A 19,353-nucleotide genomic window follows, 5' to 3' on the forward strand; every position below is an offset into this window, starting at 1 on the left:
GAGGGTGCGTTCTGTTCGGCTCTGTTTCGCTCCCAGGCCTAGACCTCTTCCAAGCTCACATACCCAGAGGAGAAGGAAAGTCGAAAGCCTTACGGAGGTTATGGAGAATCCCCACCGATCAGGCGTCCCCTCGGCAGGATCTGTAGAACGTCCCAGACTGCCAAGTTCGCCATTGGAAAGGCGTCCTAATTAGTAGAGGGTGCGTCCGATCGGCTCTGTCTCGCTCTCAGGCCTAGACCTCTTCCAAACTCACAAGCCCAGAGGAGAAGGAAAGTCGAAAGCCTTACGGAGGTTATGGAGAATCCCCACCGATCGGGCGTTCCCTCGGCAGGATCTGTAAAACGTCCCAGACTGCCAGGGATAGCCATTGCAAAGGCAGCCTTTAAAAAGTGCGTCTGTTCTTCCGTTTCTTCATCTTACATCCGAAAAGACGAAGAATGTACATGTTAGAAGTTCGGACGATCTGGCTCGTTCTCTGAATAAGAGAACACTGACTCACTAAGTGAGAGGCTGAGAGCCAGCCAGCAAGCTAGCGCGAGCCACGTTCCAACAGCCAGCAGCGAGCCGCGTTCCAACAGACTAGCGCGAGCCGCGTTCCAACAGACTAGCGCGAGCCTCGTTCATACAGATAAACGCGAGCCGCGTTTCCAGCAACTGAGTGCGAGCCGCGTTCCAGAACTTTTTCTTGGCGCAAGGCGCCTTCAAAGAGAAAACAGACGGCTTAACTAAGGAGCCTTATAGTAGAATGGCAATCAGAAGGATGCTTCCATTGAACGTTTTCTGGCAAGAGGCTCGTATAACAAGACTAGAGGCGCTCGGATCTATTCAGGTCGGCGAACGGGACCGTTCCACGCAAGCGGAACGTTCCAGGAGCGAGTCTCCTTTCTAGCGTGCGGAACATTCCACGCGCGGAACTATCCAGATGCTAGGCGCTAGGAGCAAGGATCCAGACGCCAGGCGTCAGAAGATTTCAAAAATCTTCATTAGAGAGAGAGGTCAGTCGCGAGACTCCTCTTTGAATTTTTAACTTGAACAACTTTCCCCTGGCAATGTGCAAGATGTCGCACAGGCGGCCGTTGCTTTTGTCAGAAGGATTCTGATACTAAGAGAAGCCCCTTTTCATTATTCAGAAGACTCCTTTGTTAGGCAGTTCCTCTCAATGCGGACTCTCTCCTTCATCCATGCTCTTCCCTCGTTTTGAGGAGGCAAGAGCTTTGGGAGTTTTTCTTAATAAGATCTCATCGATGTTTGGGTATGATGGCGGATAGAAAATATCTACTTCCTTCCGTAAACCCTAGTGATGAACAGGAATTCTGTCTCTTCCGCGATTTATGAAGAAATCACGAAGATATACAGAGTTCCTTGATTAACTTCGTTCCTTAAGGATATATATATATATATACTCTTTCTATCGTTCTATTAACGAAAAGAACGAAGATAGTAGAAGGTAGTGGAGTTTCTGCTGTATGAGAATACGATACGGTCAATTCATAAAACACATACCGTAGTTACTTCTTTTTCTGTGCAACTCAATTACAAGTATCCTTCTAACGTCTTTCCTAGGAAGGGACTACGCTTAAAGGGATTGTTAAGACTACACCTACTTAGCTTCTAGATTTATCGAAGTCTTGTTTCGCTTAAATATGGCTTTAATAGAACTTCCTGAAGTTCGATAATAATTTTATTAAATTCCTTTATTAATTGGAGTAGCTGGCAACTCTGGAAGAGTAAGCGGGGACTGCTTTCGCTGAGAGGCCTGATACAACGCAGTACGCCTATTGCCAGTTACTGTACAGTACCATGTAGGTGTCAGTCCATGAGCCAGGTCGGGTCGGTGCGAATCTCTCTCTCCTGCGGGATGGAATAACTTTTCCGTATCTCTCCCCTACAATCGCGGTCTTAAACCTCGGATTGAGGGGATAGTTAGCTAACATAAATAAATATTGTATGCCTTTTTGCTAAGAAGCTTTCAATAAGAGAGATAGTACAACCTTTCAATCTGTTACCGTAGGTAACATTATTAAAGGATTCTATCGCAGCAGAACATTATATTATGTAATGCTCTCAGGCTTACGAAAGCATAGCTTATTAGAGTACCTGCTCAGAAGAAGATGGATGAGTCGGATGGGAAACATTCTCTTTGGGGCAGAACTTGTTTCCCTGAATGGACTATACTACGTATATAGTTTTTTCCTACTAAGAACGAATTAACATGTGAAAGGATGTCGGGTACCATAAAGGCACAGGTGTTCTGGCACATAACATAAAAGAATTAGAAGAAAGAACGCCAGTCTGGCGCAACGCGCCAGAAGTACCAACCTGGCGCAATGCTCCAGAAGCGCCAGCCTGGCGCAAAAATTTGCGCCAGAAGCGCCAGCCTGGCGCAGTGAGCCAAGAGCACCATCCAAGATTTTCTCGTTTTAGCGAGTTATTAACCTAGGAGTCCAGTAGACTCTCGGACACCAAGCTCGTAACGGCAAGATTCGTTCCTGATTTCGTTACCCATTTAATCACTTAGGATTTCCATTTCCACGACACTCTCATATCGCATAGAGCATCGAGAATCTTTTTTTTGCTCCTATTCGCGTTAACAAAGAGATCCTTCTCGATCGACGATAATAACTGTTAACATGTTTAACATTTATTGGAAAGAGTTGAGAAGACGAACAGGCTTCCTATAGACTGCTTCCTTTTCCTACTTCTCCCCCGATTGAAGATGACGTGGGAAAAGAAGATTATCTTGCCAGTACAAGAGCAATCTGGACCTCTTTGGTGGGAGTTGTTAGGCCCTCGTAGGAAGGACGTTGCGCTTCCAATCAAGAAGTCTCGTCCTCTCTCCCCTGCGAAGCGAGAGGCGTCATGCAGACGTGAAGCTTCCAAAAACATATCGCAGAGGCTTCGGTTTCGAGAGCGAGATCGGGAGAATCTTACGGAAGACACGTAACGCCAGAGAGACGTGAGACGTCGTCAAGACATGAATAGTCATTTAAAGCTGCTTTTAGACGCGAGGCTCCAACCAAAATTTTGGCGCCAGTTAGGACGCCTTTTGAGAGCGAAGCGTCTTCCAGGCGCGAGGCGTCATCCAGACGTCAGCAGCCACACAAACGGGAGGCGTCAGCCAGGACGCTTGGCTGACTAGAAGCGTCATCCAAGCGGGAAGCGTCATCCATTTATGGAGAGAAGCCTGGGCTGTTGGCGCCTTCCAGGACTATTAAAGCGGGGAAGAGGAAGGTTGGAATATCATTCCCTTAGCCCCTTCTCCTATTAGGAGTTTGTCTCCTCCAGAGGAAAGACGTACTGATTAGCAGCGGAGACTCATCTAGAACCCCGAGTTAGAAGTAAACTCGGAGGAGGAGTATCAAGGAAGAGAAGGACTGTCGAACTATAATGTTTTGACAGCCTTGCTTTGCTAGAGGAGTATGGAGACGACTTGACTCCTGCCTCTCCTCCTCCTCCGCGCTCTCTTTTCTCGAGTGCAAAGACGAAGAAATCTTCGTTTTTTCTTAGAATGAAGCCCGCCATTTCGATGAAGAGGGCTCTTCTTCAGTCTTTAGACTCTTGGATGAAGTGAAGAAGGAGTTAGTTAGAACGGTCTTCTGCATGCCTCCAGCCGAGACTAGCTGGTAAAAGAGCATTTGATATCAGACGGGAGAGAATATGGGTATTTCTCTCCGTCTACGTCAGAAGCGGACTTTTCGACCTTAGTTGACGCTTCACGTAGACAAGGTTTGAACTCTGCCCGTATAACTTGGGGCATTTCAGAACTGGACCCCTCTCCTCAAGGGACTCTTTCATGTATTGGAAGTTTTCAACTTCTTAGATTGGTCCCTTGGGGTGATGTCCAAGAAAGCCCATGATTCTGAGGACTCGAACCAGAAGTCCTTCTGTGTATTTTGTCTTGTATAGACAAAGCGGTTCAGGATGGCTCGGTTGAGATCTCCTCTTTGTTTGGAGCAGGTCTTCTTAAAAAGAGGACAGTATATAGTGTCTTTTAACCAAAGCGGTCTCCCACGCTCAGAGGGCAGTGCTTCTGTACTCGCCTTTGTCTGACTTTTTGTTCCCTTCTCAGTAGTGAAGGACATTTCTCGTTCATTAACTGAGAAGGCGACTCAAGACCTTCTGACACAGTCAGTAAGGAAGAAGAAAACCTTGCCGTGTTACCATAAGCCCCAAGAACACTGGTCATTGTCTGATGAGGAGAAAGACCCGGGCCTACAACCTGACACAGATGCGCTAGATGCGAATATATAGGACAGATAAGAGTGTCCGATGTGGACATTGCCAGACTCCTCGAGACTCTACCAAGCTCGAAGCTCCGGCAAGTGGGGAGGAGCCACCCAGGCGCGAGGCGCCAGGCAGGAGCGAGGCGCCAGGCAGGCGCGTAGGTACCAGCCAGCGGCGAAGCTCCAGGCAGGCGCAAGGCGCCACTCCAACCGGGCGCGAGACGCCAAGCCAGGCGCGAAGCTCCAGGCAGGCGCGGCGACCAGGCAGGCACAAAGCGCCAACCTGGCGCGAGACGCCAGCCAGGCGCGACGGCGCCAGGCAGGCACCAAAGCGCCAACCCTGGCGCGAGACAAAGCCAGCCAGGCGAGGGTGCCAGCCACCCGCGAGCTCCAGGCAGGCGCAAGGCGCCACATCCAACCAGGAGCTAGACGCCAGCCAGGGCAAGGCGCCAAGCCAGGCGCGAAGCTCCAGGCAGGCGGCGAGGCGCCAGGAGGCAACAAAGCCCAGGCCAAGGCAAGGCGAGGCGCCAGGCAGGCACAAAGCGCCAGCCAGGCCGACGAGCAGCCAGCCAGGCGCAAGCCAGGCTCTAGGCGCGAATCTCCAGCTAAGACGGCGAAGCGTCATCCATATGCTAGGCCGCCGCAGTCAAGCGAAAAGGTACCATACAAGCGCTAGGCGCCAACCAAGAGCGAAGCACCAGCAGGCGCGAGGTTCCTGCCAGGCTTCAGGCTTCAGTCGGGTGAGATCCATTTCAAGAAAGCCCTGGTCTTCTTTGAAACATGGAGATCTCCTAAGCACTTCATTAGTGACTTGATTCCTTCAAACAGCTGAGAATTAAAAGCGCAGGAAGTGCGCGCTTTTGCAAATTCTTGTTCTTTACATAACAATATGTCATATTAGACATATTAGCTGTGTTGTACGGTAGAGGCAACTCTGTGTTGACTTCTCATTACACAAAGGATTGGTCAAGTTACCTAACCTCCGAGAGATCCATTCTCTTTTTGGTTTATACGTTTCTGCGGATACGTTACTGGGATAAGGAGCCGACACTGATCCTTAACTTTGAGTTAAAGTTTTTTAACTTAGTGAAAAAATATTGGGGTTTTTGAAAGGAGTGTGGGGATAAACTCTTTCCCAATTTGGCGCGAACCCTCGTGTTTAGGATCAGGTGCTCGGGATCGGTGTTGCGCTCCTTCATAAGGTGTATTGTCATATAAGTGGATCAGCACCCGCATTGACAAAGTCCTTTCAGGCTCTGCCGAGTAAGTGGATAAGACCCCTTCGGCAGACCCACAAGAACTCTTGGCCATAGATCACATATCTCGCTAAAGTTTCTTGAGGTGATGCAGACTACTGGGCAAACACCAACGAAGTCTACCACCTATCAGGTAGGAACCAAGGTTTTATTTATACCTACAACATATGTTGTTTACCTGTCTATTCCATATAGTAGCTGTCTCTTACCTCCACCGAAGGTGCCAATCAGCTATGTCTAATATTCTGACAGGTAAGTTGATTGTATGAAAATGATATTGTTATGATACAATAAAGTTTCATACATACTTACCTGGCAGATATATACGATTAGGGCCCACCCAGCCTCCCCGCAAGGAGACAGGTGGAAGAGAAAAAATATGATAGAAAACAGGAATGGTTCCTAATCCTGCCACCCAGGGCAGGACGGTAGATCACCTGACCTACCTGCAGCGTGTGCCGCGAAATTTGAATTTCTGTCGGGGACGACGGAGTCTTAGCTATGTATATATCTGCCAGGTAAGTATGTATGAAACTTTATTGTATCATAACAATATCATTTTTCAATGGAGACGTCTTCCTCTGTTCTATCTGCTCTTCGTCCAGGGGACTGGATGGTGTCCCTGGACCTTCAGGATGCGTATTTCCATGTGCCAATTCATCCGGCAGCAAGGAAGTATCTGAGGTTCATGTTCCAAGGGAAAGTGTTCCAGTTCCGAGCGATGTGCTTCGGACTTTCGACTGCCCCTCAAGTCTTTACGGACATCATGAAGAATGTAGCTTATTGGCTACATCTGGAAGGGATCAGGATCTCGTTATATCTGGACGATTGGCTAATAAGAGCCCAATCGGAGAAAAAATGTCTGGAGGACCTATTAGTTACTCTAAAGTTGACAAAGTCCTTAGGACTTTTAGTAAATCACGAGAAATCCATGCTGACTCCCCAGCAGAGTATTGTCTATCTGGGGATTCAGATGGATTCTCGGGATTTTCTAGCGTATCCTTCGCAGGAAAGGTGTCAGTCTTCTTAAGGAAAGAACATTGTTCCGCGAGGGAATGGATGAGCTTACTGGGGACCCTCTCCTCGATGGAACAGTTCGTTTCCTTAGGAAGACTTCACCTACGACCCCTTCAATTTTATCTGAAGGAGAAGTGGGATTGGAAGTCCAACAATCTAGGAGATACATTTCCAATCTCGAAAGGGATCAAGGAGAATATCCGTTGGTGGTTAGATCCACAGAAACTAAGCAAGGGAATCTCCCTTCGCTTACAGAACCCTCGCCTAGCGTTGTTTGCAGACGCCTCAGATTCAGGGTGGGGAGGGACCCTAGGTTCGCAAGAAGTGTCAGGCACTTGGGAAGGAGAACAAGTGTCCTGGCACATAAACAAGAAAGAACTAACAGCCATTCATCTAGCTCTAGTTCATTTCGAGGAGCAGGTCTCAGGTCTGGGGATTCAGATTCACTCGGACAACACAAGCAGCCCCCCTCGCTTATATAAAGAAACAAGGGGGGCGGACGCATTCCTTTTCCCTGTACGAATCAGCAAAGGATCTGCTGATTTGGGCTCAGGAAAGGAAGATCTCTCTCCTCACAAGGTTTGTGACGGGAGAGAAAAATGTCCGGGCAGATCTGTTAAGCAGAAAAGAACAAGTCCTACCCCACGGAATGGACTCTCAATCCTCAGATTTGCCAACAACTTTGGCATCTGTGGGAAGGCCCAATATAGACCTGTTCGCGACCAAAAACAAGAATCACAGATTAGAAACCTATTGCTCCCCGATCTCGGATCCTCAAGCAAAGTAGCAGTAGATACAGCTTTCTGCTAGATTGGACGGGCTTGGACGCATACGCCTTCCCTCCTTTCAAGATAGTAGGAGAAGTATTGAGGAAGTTCGCTTGCTCGGAAGGAACAAGAATGACCTCATCGCTCCCTTCTGGCCGGCTCTCGATTGGTTCACAGAGGTGCTGGAGTGGTTAGTGGATTTTCCAACAAAGATCGCTTCCACTAAGGAACGATCTTCTCAAACAACCCCACTTCGACAGGTTTCACAAAAACCTCCCCGCTCTAAGTCTGACCGCCTTCAGACTGTCGAAGGACTTGTCAGAGTAAAAGGGGCTTTTCACGAGAAGTGGCGAAGGCTATTGCAAGAGCCAGAAGAGTCTCCACTTCTAAAGTATATCAGTCGAAGTGGGAGTTGTTTAGAAGATGGTGTAAGGGAAAGAAAAATATCCTCTCCAGTAACCTCTGTAACTGAAATCGCAGATTTTCTCCTATATTTGAGAAAAGACTGTAACCTGGCAGTTTCAACAGTGAAGGGTTACAGAAGTATGCTGGCCTCAGTTTTTCGACATAGAGGAATAGATCTGACGAATAATAAAGATCTTCATGACCTTATAAGGTCTTTTGAGACCACGAAAGAACATGAATCAAGAAGCCTAGCTGGAACTTGGATGTGGTCCTCAAGTTCCTAATGTCGGAAAAATTTGTACCGTCTCACGCAGCTTCGTTTAGAGACTTAACGAGAAAGTCATTATTCCTTTTTGCGTTAGCAACAGCCAAGAGAATTAGCGAGTTGCAAGCTTGGAAGTAAAGTGGGGTTTAAGAAGGATTCAGCGATTTGCTCCTTTAAACCATTTTTTCTAGCGAAAAATGAAAATCCCTCAAAGCCTTGGCCAAGAAGCTTTGAGATAAAAGGACTATCTTCATTAACAGGGAGAGAACTAGAAAGGATCTTTGTGTCCAGTCAGGGCACTCAAGTTACCTGGAGAAGAAGAAGTTGCTGAAAGGTACAGAAGAAAGTCTTTGGTGCTCTGTAAGAGATCCGAAAAGAGCGATTTCTAAGAACGCCCTTACATACTTCATAAAAGATGTAATAAGGAAGCTCACCTTAAGTGCGAAGAAGAGCATCTCAAGGTTCTCAGAGTGAGAGCTCATGAAGTGAGAGCCATAGCTACGTCTATGGCATTTCACAAAACATGGTCGCTTCAGGCTCTTATAGAGTCGACATTTTGGAGATGTAATTCGGTGTTCGCCTCGAATTACCTAAGAGACATTAAAATTTCGTACGAAAAGTGCTTTGCTTCTGGGAGCGTATGTTTCGGCGAATTCAGTGCTGGGAGAAGGGGCTGAGGCTAATCCTTCCTATTTAGTTTAAGGCTTAATTTACTGTTTATTGGTGGTTGTTTTTATTGGTTAATTGTCAGAGGGAATAGGGACCCTCTTAACAATTCATAGATTGAACATACTAACATGGTCAGGTGATCGGGATTGGCTTCAGTGCTCTTTGTGATTTTGTTTTAATAAACCTTAACTCTGTCATGTAAGAGGGCGAGTCTCCATTGATATGACAAAAGGTCAAGGCTCTACCATGTAAGTGGGTCAGCCCCCATTGGTACGATCCAGTATAGGCTCTGTCGCGTAAGCGGGCTAGCCCCCATTGACACGATCCAAAGAGTTATTCAACCATAGGTTCATTCCTCGTTGAAACTCTTGAGGCAAGCAGACTCATCGACAGTAGTCATGAAGTCTTCAGCCCAATAAGGTAGGAACTATGGATTATGTTATCCAAGAACATAGGTTGTTTTTTCCCTGTTTTTTAATGTATTTAGTTTAAGTATTATTTTGTTTTTAGCTGTCTCTTGCCCGCCACCAAGGGTGCCAATCAGCTAAGTATATATCTGCTGGGTAAGTTACTTGTACAAAAATGATATTGTTAAGATACAATAAAGTTTTGTACATACTTACCTGGCAGATATATACGATTAATGGCCCACCCAGCCTCCCCTCAGGAGACAGGTGGAAGAGAAATTATGGCTTAGAAAACGGGAATAGTTCCAGACCCCGCCACCCAGCGGCGGGAATGGTGGATCACCTGACCTACCTGTCGCGTGTGCCGCGAGTTTTGAAATTCTGTCGGGACGACCGAGTCTATAGCTAAGTATATATCTGCCAGGTAAGTATGTACAAAACTTTATTGTATCTTAACAATATCATTTTTTGGAGGGCTTGGAAAGGATTAGTCATTTTACATGTAAAATGTGGTCCAAGATACAAAAACCTCATGATACGAAGGGCACCTAGGAACGGATTAATTTCGTATCTCGAGGTACTACTGTATTCATTGCTACTACAGTATGTGACAAAACACTGAGAACAATAAGACTTAAGAAGCTTTAATAGTGAATTGGATTGACAGTGATGGTAGGTTGCCTTCATTGCTCTCTTTCACAGGGCCTCTGCTCTTTCCTTTGTAATGTTAGCCAGTGTTTGGGTTTGTTCAGTATTTAGGAAGTTTAGTAATAATGAATGCCAGATATGTTTTCCACAATTTGGATCTGTAAATCAAAGGAATTTAGCAACTCATTACCAACAAAATTAGTGCCCTTGAGATTTGCCAAAGACCAAACAAATCTTTTTGTGATTAACAATGGAAGACAATAAAGGTCTTAAGTCAACAGAATGAGGGAGACTGAAGAGTTTGGTGTGTGAAGTTGACTACATTCCTTTTCAAAATGATGGTGATTGTTTTTATTATTATCAAGTAGTTTAGCCAGACCACTGAGTGGCATGAGGATGCTCATAAACAAATACCAGTGTTAGCTACAGGAAATGAGGAAATCCACATTAATGATGAACATTGAAAATCTAATGACACCTTGTGCAAAGCTAAACCCTCCAGTTAGGTGTAGCTCTCTTGATGCTGAAGTTAGTAAGAATTATTCCTCCATTTTTTCCATGAGATTGACAAAGCTTTTATTTTGCAATTAAAAGTACAGTTGTGGAAAAGGATGATGTTTTATTTAAGTTGACATGAAATTATTAGAGGACCATGTATTATCAATAACTTGAATACAATATCAGGCTTTTGACGAACTCTTTAGTTTGTTTATTGTATATTGGATGACTATTATTTTATTAGTTTCACAGATTCCAAATTAAATACTATGTGTATCTTATTTCAGGGGCGTTACTCAGCTATTTTCGAAGTCTCATTGGCTCTAGGGAAATGAGAATTCTTATCTTGGGTCTTGATGGTGCTGGAAAGACAACAATATTATATCGCTTACAAGTAGGAGAAGTGGTAACTACCATTCCTACGATAGGTTTCAACGTGGAGCAAGTCACATATAAAAACCTAAGATTTCAGGTTTGGGATCTAGGCGGGCAAACTAGTATAAGGTAAGATTACTTTTATCATTGGAATTTGTTTCATGTTTGGGTGTTTCAGCTTTGCTGCCAATCTGGCAACTTGAGTGTAGAGTCTTGGATAATAAATTCCATAAGTCCAGTTACACTGCTAATACAAGAATCCAGTTACATGTGACACTAGAGTGTTGTTATACCCTACCCTTCCCTCATTTTTAAGATAAACTCTTGCATTGTCTTGGTTTGCCTATGGTTTAGTTACTCCATGTTTCTATTCTCTTTCTTGCTGAACTTTAAAGAGCCTCTACAAAGAGGTGCCAAAGTTGTTCTTCTGAGGTACAAATCACTTTTAGATAAAATGCTTATGCTCAAACCCAAGATGGACAAGCAGATTAGTTATTGCTGTACATAAACCCAAATTTCCCTTTGTTCCTACACGTTATACAAACCTTCGGTCCTTTACATAAGGAATTACTTTCAGCGCCAGCTGGACCGGTCGTAAGATTCAGTAACAAGGTAGCAAGGCAACAACTGCTTGTCCGATGGTCGGGAGTCCTATCCAACTGAATGTAAATATTCTACTTTGCTTTCGACCGCTGTCAGGTGCAGACATGTTGTTGACCTCTCTGCCCGCTTCTGTCGTGATCTGAGAGGTGCATGGCGGACAGTTAGAATTCCAATGAATTTGTCTTTTTTTTTTTTTTTTTTAAACCCGGCTTCAAAGGTTAGTATCTCAAAATCGATCCTCAGATCATCTCATCATATACTTGAGGGTTTTTCTTTGGGATATGAATACCCTTGATTTTCATTTGGCAGAGATCTTTGCACTGATTTGTCAGCACATAGATCTTGGGAATAGGACTGCGGCTTCCCCTGTAAATATTTTTGATTGCTCGAGGCCCTTGCTCTTCCAGGAGAGACAAGGGTTTTGGTAGGGGCGCTACATTCTTTGCTTGTTAGGGCATTCTCGACTAGATGAATACGTACCTCTTCTCTGGACAAGAAATTAATTCAGAGTTTTGAGGTCCCCAATCAAGTTCTCTTCCCCTCCTATGTTGCGACAGGACCAATTCTTTTTAAGGAGCTTTTGTCTATATTTTAGGGACAAATGGCAACATTTGATTTCCAACTTACAGGATAATCTCAAGACAAGGACTAGACCTTCAGTAACCATCAAAATGCTACAAAGGAGGATTTCTCTCAATGAAGTCATACAGAGACTTTTATTCGGAAATTGCATTGATAATAGACCTGAATTATCGGATAGTTCTGGTAGTGAACAACAGTGAATATGGTGATGTTTATTTTATCGTAGTTATAGACAACTGCCTCTTTAGATAATTTTTTTACTTCAGGTTTTATGAAAGATGATCATGAATCAGAGGAAATGACAGAAGAGGAAGCATTTATTTCAAGCACCACAGGTGGTGAGTAAAAAAAAAAGAAAAAAAAAGTGATAAAATTTGCAAATGGAAGGCTATTGTAGATTAAGTTCGTGAAAAATCTGTGCTCTGAAAGTGTTATTGGAGATAGATTCTCATTTCCTAGATAATGCCAAGTCTGTTATTTTTTGGTAAGGTTTTTCCAGATGAAATTCTTCACCAAAAGCAAGCTTTCAAGGTTTGTATTAAAGATTTACATACAAACTGATGAAAATAGCATTACCGTTCTCCATGCTTTGAGAGGGATCACACGGAAATGGAAGAGAAAAGATGTTTTGGTGTTTAAAGGAAAATCCCAGAAAAGTTAGTTAGGCTGGTCGAGATGATATATAAAAGAACAAGCACAAAAGTGATAACAGCAGTTGGAGACACAGAAAGCTTTGAAGTTAGTGCTGGATTACACCAGGGGTCAGCATTAATCCCATTTTTTTTTGTGCTGGTCCTGGATGTATTGAGTGAAGAGATCAGGAATAAAGAGCTGTGGGAGTTATGGTATGACATTGATCTGGTGATTACTGCTGAAAATGAAGAGGACCTACAGAGAGCTTTGAAGTTAGTGCTGGATTACACCAGGGGTCAGCATTAATCCCATTTTTTTTTGTGCTGGTCCTGGATGTATTGAGTGAAGAGATCAGGAATAAAGAGCTGTGGGAGTTATGGTATGACATTGATCTGGTGATTACTGCTGAAAATGAAGAGGACCTACAGAGAAGGGTTGGAGAGTGGCAGGGTCTTTGAGGGGTGGCTTAAAGGTGAATGTGGATTCATGAGAGGAAGAGGGACGGTGGATGCCATATGCATAGTAAGACAGCTACAGGAAAAGAGGCTAGAGGAAAACCAGGAGCTCTATTGTGCATTTATAGACCTAGAGAAAGCATATGATATAGTCCCAAGAGAGGTGATGTTTTTGTGTTTAAGGAAAAGGAAAGTCCCAGAAAAGTTGGTTAGGCTTGTCAAAATGATATTAAAAGAATGAGTACAAAAGTGGTAAAAGCTGTTGGGGAAACAGAAAACTTTGAAGTTAATGTTGGATTACACCAGAGGTCAGCATTAAGCCCATTCTTGTTTGTGCTAGTCATGGATGTGTTGAGTAAAGAGATCAGGAAAGAAGCTGTGGGATTTGTTGTAAGCCAATGATGTGGCGATTACTGCTGAAAATGAGGAGGACCTAGAGAGAATGGTTAGAGAGCGGCAGGAGTCTTTAGAGAGGGGTGGCTTAAAGGTGAATGCGAATATAAAACAGAGGTTTTGCTGAGCAGTAGGGAAGATAGAGACAGAATAGTAATACAAGAAAGAAGAGGCTCGATTATAAAACAGGCTGAAAAGTTTAAATACTTAGGATCTACTTTAAGCCAAGAGGGAGGATGTGAGGCTGAAGTTGATAGTGGGATAAAAGCTGGAGTGGTATGTAATAAGAAAATGCCAATCAAGCTAAAAGTCAAGATATATAACACAGTGATAAGACCAGTTTTACTGTATGGAGCAGAAACATGGGCTCTAAGAAGAAAAGAAGTAAAGCTTGGTAGAGCAGAGATGAAAATGCAGAGGTGGATTGTGGGAATATCGCTGCTAGAGAGATTGGAAAATGATGAATAAGAAGAAGGGAAGACTTAGTAAAGATTACAGAAGTGATAAGAGTCATGATTGAGATGGTAAGGCCAGTGTTGAGGATGGATGTCGAGGAGAGAGTGAAGAGGGCTTAGGAGGAAACTGATAGAGGAAGAAGATGGAGAGGGAGGCAGAGAATTAGATGGCGAGCTAAAGTGAAGGAAGATATGGGAGAAGAGGTTTGGTGGAGGATGATGCCTTTGATAGGAGGCAGTGGAGAAGGCACATCAGGCAACCGACCCGATAATGTAGGGATAATGGTATGAAAGATGTGGAAATGAATTACCAAAGAAAACTACTCAATTCAGTATGTGAATAATTAACTACAAATCATTTGCATATTCTATCACTCTTCCATAATATAAAACATTATAACTTACCTAATGTTATGTTATAACAGTAGTGAAAATAACAAAGGATCAAAGTATAAATATAAAGGGGAGAAAATTAGTCTGTTATGCAATTAGCAGAACACTGCTCGTGTCACTAGGGGTGAAAACATGGTCTCAGTGAAATGGTTAACCACTCTTACTATTCATACAGTTATCCAACACTTGATGTGTTTCAGGAACTGATGTGGATTGTAGAGCAAAATGAAATACTGTACATAAATACATTTTACTTGAAGGGGTTAAAACAACATGACCACCATGAATTTATTGGCTGTTCTTGAATTTTGGTAAGGGTAGGGGAACAGTGCATGACACTCCCAACTACTGGATCAAAGAAATGGCCAAAAAAAAAAAATCCTAAACTTGATAAATCAAAATCTTTTATTATGATAATTTACCTATAGTTATCTGTATCAATTTGCTAGCATAAGGTACTTTCATACATTCAACTTCCCTGTCAGATATATACTTAGCATAGGATCCCGATCTCTTTTTTTTTTTCCCCCATTTATTCCCCTTGTTAAGGCGTCCCAATAGTAAATTCGAATTTCGCGCGCCACACACCCCGACTACAGGGAGGTAGGTCAGGTGATCTACCCGTCCCCCCCCGGGGGGGGGGCCCGCTGGGTGCAGGAGTAGGAATCAATCACCTTCTAGAACCAGATTTTCTCTTCGTTGGAATGTAACATACGTGTACGGTTCCCTGACTGATTTTCGTTGTTTCATCGCCATCGATCTTTGGGCTGTCTTTTGCAGGATAGGTACTGGCGCTTTGGTTCGGCTATACGCTTTATTAAATTTTTAATGATTTCGCTAAAATTCGAAGAAAATCTAAGTGAAACAATAACGAAATTTATCGGTTTTAGCACTCACATACGTTTGCAATAAAGGGAATTTTGTACATTGAACTTTCTGTCAGATATAACTAGCTATACGTCTCTGAAGTCACGACAGAATTCAAACTCGCGGCACACGCGAGTAGGTCAAGGTGATCTACCTTACACGCCGCTGTGGTGGCGGATGTAAAGAACCAATCTCCCTTTCCAGCCAGGCATTTTCTGCGCCGGTGACGACTACTACTTGGTGTTACCTTCCTGACAGCTTTAGATCAGTTCTCGTTGCCGTGGAATTTATTTTGGATCTGACTTTCGGTGAAGTTACCTGATCTGGTTGGCTTGGATACGCATTGTGGATGGGTTTTTGGATATTGATTTGGCATTTTTCTTGATTTCGAGATGTCTGGAGTTAGAGGTTAAGAAATCTTCTATGTTTAGATGTGGCTATGGATGAATGCAAGGTGAGACTACCGAAAGCTAACGGAGATCCTCCACACAGTTTGCTTAAATGTAGAGGTAAGAATGGTCTTTGATAACCCGTGTAATTTTTTTTTTAGTGTGAGGAAGTTGGATGAGGGTGAATGAAGGCTCTTCTTTCCTACTTGAGGAAGTTAGAGAAGGACAGGGTGAGAAAGGCTTATTCTAGAGTTCTAGTAAGTCTCGTATTAGCGAGTTAGAAGAAAATACTGTGTGTAGCCTAGAAACCTTCTCCGTTTCAGCTCCTGCGCCCTGCATCGAACCTAAGTATACGACTACGGAAGTGGCAACCATGAGAGCCACGATCCTTAGCATGGAAAAGAAGATCCGTTCGTTGCAAGGTAAGAATAGTGAAGGTGAATTGTGCAGTGACCCCAGTGCAGTGGAGGGTGCGTCTGATCGGCTCCTTAATGCTTCCAGGCCTAGACCTCTTCCAGACTCCCAGTCCCAGTGGAGGAGGAAAGTCAAAAGCCGCAGGAAGGTTAGGGAGAACTCCCACCGATCAGGCGTCCCCTCGGTAGATCCTGATGCTCGTACCCAGGCTGCCCTTGTTCGCGCGAAGAAGGAGGTATTATTGCGCCAATGCTTCTCTTCGTCTTCCTACCTCACCTAGAAGAGGATGGAGCGCCTCGGATTCTTCACGACCGCTGAAGAGAGCCTGGAAGGCGCACCTGGCTCCTTTCCTTCCAGCCCGGAAGTTTTTCCAGAAGAGCCGGAAGTAGAGATCAAGAAACCCAGGAGGGAGCAGGAGTTCTCGCCTCATAGTAGGCTTCGAGCCTCTTCTCCGGTTGAGGATTTTACAAGATCTCCAGCTCGAATTCTTGCGGGACTGCAAGCGCAGATTTCGGCACTGGCGGGCTCCTTGGCAGGAGGAACGCGTCGGAAAGACGTCTCTCTCCCTGTCAAGAAGTCTAGGATTCCTTCACCTGTCTTACCGTCTCAGTCAGAGTCGGTTCTCTCTCCTTTATCAGCGGATGGAAGGAGGTCGCTCTTCCTCAGCAGGCGCTTGTCGTCTTCCAGGCATCAATCGCCCAAGAAGCTTTCTCCTGGTGACTACATCTCTCCAGTAGGAAGGGATCTAGCGACTAGTAGGCGTTCGTCTAAAGACAGGCGTACAGCCTCGTCCTCGCGCTCTTTTACGAAGATCCTTCATTCCCCGGATAAGAGAGCCTACTCTTTGATGGATTCGTCTAGAGACAGGATCTCGCCTTATGTTAGGCGCCTTGAGCCTAGTAGGCGCTACTCCCCAAGTAGACGCTCTCCCGCTCCCAAGCGTGGTGCGGAGGATAGGCGCTTTTCTCCTGATAGGCGCTTTTCTCCTGATAAGCGCGGCTCTACTTTTAGCCGCTCGATTCAGGACAGGCGCGTAGAGCCTGAAAGATATGTCTCTTCTGGGAGACTACCTTTTGAAGAGACACATCAAGTCGGGTGCGAAGTTTGTGGAGCATGGTAGACGCCGGTTCTCCTAGTAAGCGACCTTCTCCAGACCTTCGCTCTCCTGTAAGTAGGCGCCAAGAGCCTAGTAGGCGTTCGCCTCATGGTAGGCGCAGCTCGCCTGGCAGCCGCTCTCCTTTGAAACAGGCGCATGGAGCCTGAGAAGCGCCTTGAGCATAGTAGGCTCTCCTCCTCCTAGCAGGCGCTCCCCCTTGGAAGCCCGGAATTCTAGGAGTAGGATTAAGGAGCAAAGAGCAAGCACTCATCAGAGTAGGAAGGACTCATTCGAGAGGAGCTCTCCAGAAACTTTGGCTTCCCCTGATAGGCGCCAGTCTACTACTAGACACTCTCTGGACAGGCGCATTTCTTTAGAGAAGGCTAACTGCACTCGTAAAGAAGAAGCGGAGGGTTCTTCAGTGGATGAAGTTGAACCTTCAGAAGAGGATTTGGTGAAGGACTCGTCAGTTTCGTCCTACAAGATCCTTACAGATCTACTTCTTCAAGAGTTTGGAGACTCCCTTACTCCCGTCGCTCCTCCGCTCCTCTCTCTTTATTCTCGACTTCGAAGAAGACGAAAGTTTCCTCTTGTGTGAGGATGAAGCCAACCATCTCAATGAAGAAGGCTTTGAGAGGTGTTGGTGATTGGCTGCTTTCTTAAGGAAGAGAAAGGGAAAAACTGTGTTTTCTTTCCCTCCTTCCAAGCTTACGGGCAGACTCGGATTTTGGTACGAGTCTGGAGAACCCTTAGGTCTGGGTCTTCCTTCATCGGCGGATGCGGACTTCTCTTCTCTGGTGGATGCAGCACGACGCTCGGCTCTTTTGTCGGCTAAAACGACCTGGGCTATGAACGAGCTTGACCACCTGCTGAAGGGAATGTTTAGAGTCTTGGAAGTCTTCAACTTCCTTGACTGGTCTTTGGGGGTCTTGGCTAAGAAGACTCAGAACCCGGATGCTATTTCGCCAGAAGATCTAAACAGGTTGTTCTAACGTGCATTGACAAAGCAGTTAGAGATGGATCGAGCGAAATAGCCTCCCTCTTTGGAGCAGGGATCCTTAAGAAGAGATCAGTCTTCTGCTCTTTTGCTGACGAAGTCTGTTTCGCATGCCAAAGAGCCCTCTCCTGTATTCGCAGCTCTCGCCTCTGCTTTTTCCAAAGAAGATAATCCAGACATCTCAGGATCTATCTCTGCGAAGGCGACTCAGGACATGCTCGCACAGTCGGCACGGAAGCCTAAGACCTCCTTCCAGACGAAGACTAAGAAGGAGACTCCAGCTAGACAGGAGCCCTTTCGAGGGGGCCCCCTTCTAGAGCCTCTACCTCGAGAGGTAATAGAACTTTTCAAGAGAGGTAGATCCTTCTCACGCTCTGTCAGAGCTAAGAAGTAGGGGGGAAGTAGTCCTCCAAACACCAGTAGGTGCCAGACTTCTAAGATTCTCGGAAGCCTGGACAAAGAGAGGAGCGGACAACTGGTCCCTCTCTATAATAAGGAAAGGATATCTGATTCCTTTTACGGAAAGACCACCGTTGACAACGACTCCGAGGGAGTTGGTGGCCAGGTACAGGGATCCCATCATGAGCCTTGCTTTAACACAAGCAGTGGAACAAATGTTCGAGAAAGAGGCTATAGAGCTAGTGAGCGACCCTTGCTCAGCGGGCTTTTGTTTTTACAACCGCCTTTTTCTAGTTCCAAAAAGCCTCAGGAGGATGGAGACCGGTTCTGGATGTAAGCGCCCTGAATTTCTTTGTAGAAAAGAAAAGAGGAATTCGCCATGGAGACGACATCCTAGTTGTTGGCGGCCCTTCGGCCAGGGGACTGGATGGTGTCCCTAGATCTTCAGGACGCTTACTTCCATGTGCCTATCCATCCTTCGTCAAGGAAATACCTCAGGTTCATGATGGGAGGAAGGATATTCCAGTTCAGGGCCTTGTGCTTCGGCCTTTCAACAGCCCCTCAGGTCTTTACAGGCCTAATGAAAAATGTAGCAAGATGGCTACATTTGGAGGGAGTCAGAGTGTCCCTTTACTTGGACGACTGGCTGATCAGAGCCAAGTCTCAGGAAAGATGTTTGGAGGACCTACAAAGACCCTTTTCATGGCAAGTTCTCTGGGACTTTTGGCGTTGAACTTTCAAAAGTCTCAGTTGATCCCAGTCAAGATCGTATCTATCTGGGGATTCGGATGGCTTCTCTGGATTTTCGGCTTTTCCGTCTCCAGAACGGATAGCCGAGGGTCAGAGAAAGTCAAAGCCTTCCTAGAGAAAGAAGTATGCACAGCGAGCAGTGGATGAGTTTGTTGGGGACACTCTCTCGTTGGAGCAATTCCTTTCTCTAGGAAGGTTGCACCTCAGACCTCTCCAGTTCTTTCTCCATCGAAACTGGAGGTGTCGTTCACAAAACCTAGAGTTCTCCTTCGAGATTTCAAAGGAAATCAAGAAGGACCTCTCTTGGTGGGCCAACCCTCTCAAGTTTGCAGAAGGGATGTCCTTCACATTCCGAAACCCCAACCAAGTGTTGTATTCCGACGCCTCGGAAACAGGT

The 19,353-nt window shown here is 45.3% G+C and overlaps 1 protein-coding gene across 2 annotated transcripts in view; it reads left to right on the forward strand.

Moving 5' to 3' along the window:
• LOC135216317 (ADP-ribosylation factor-like protein 1) overlaps positions 1-19,353 on the forward strand; it is a 178,920-nt gene that overhangs the window by 32,961 nt on the left and 126,606 nt on the right. For both annotated transcript variants that reach the window (XM_064251488.1, XM_064251489.1), the window contains exon 2: positions 10,443-10,659. In XM_064251488.1, the coding sequence (XP_064107558.1) occupies positions 10,443-10,659 (217 nt within the window). The remainder of the gene's footprint in view (positions 1-10,442; positions 10,660-19,353) is intronic.

This window comes from Macrobrachium nipponense, chromosome 6 (assembly GCF_015104395.2).
Source record: "Macrobrachium nipponense isolate FS-2020 chromosome 6, ASM1510439v2, whole genome shotgun sequence".
Lineage (NCBI taxonomy): Eukaryota > Metazoa > Arthropoda > Malacostraca > Decapoda > Palaemonidae > Macrobrachium > Macrobrachium nipponense.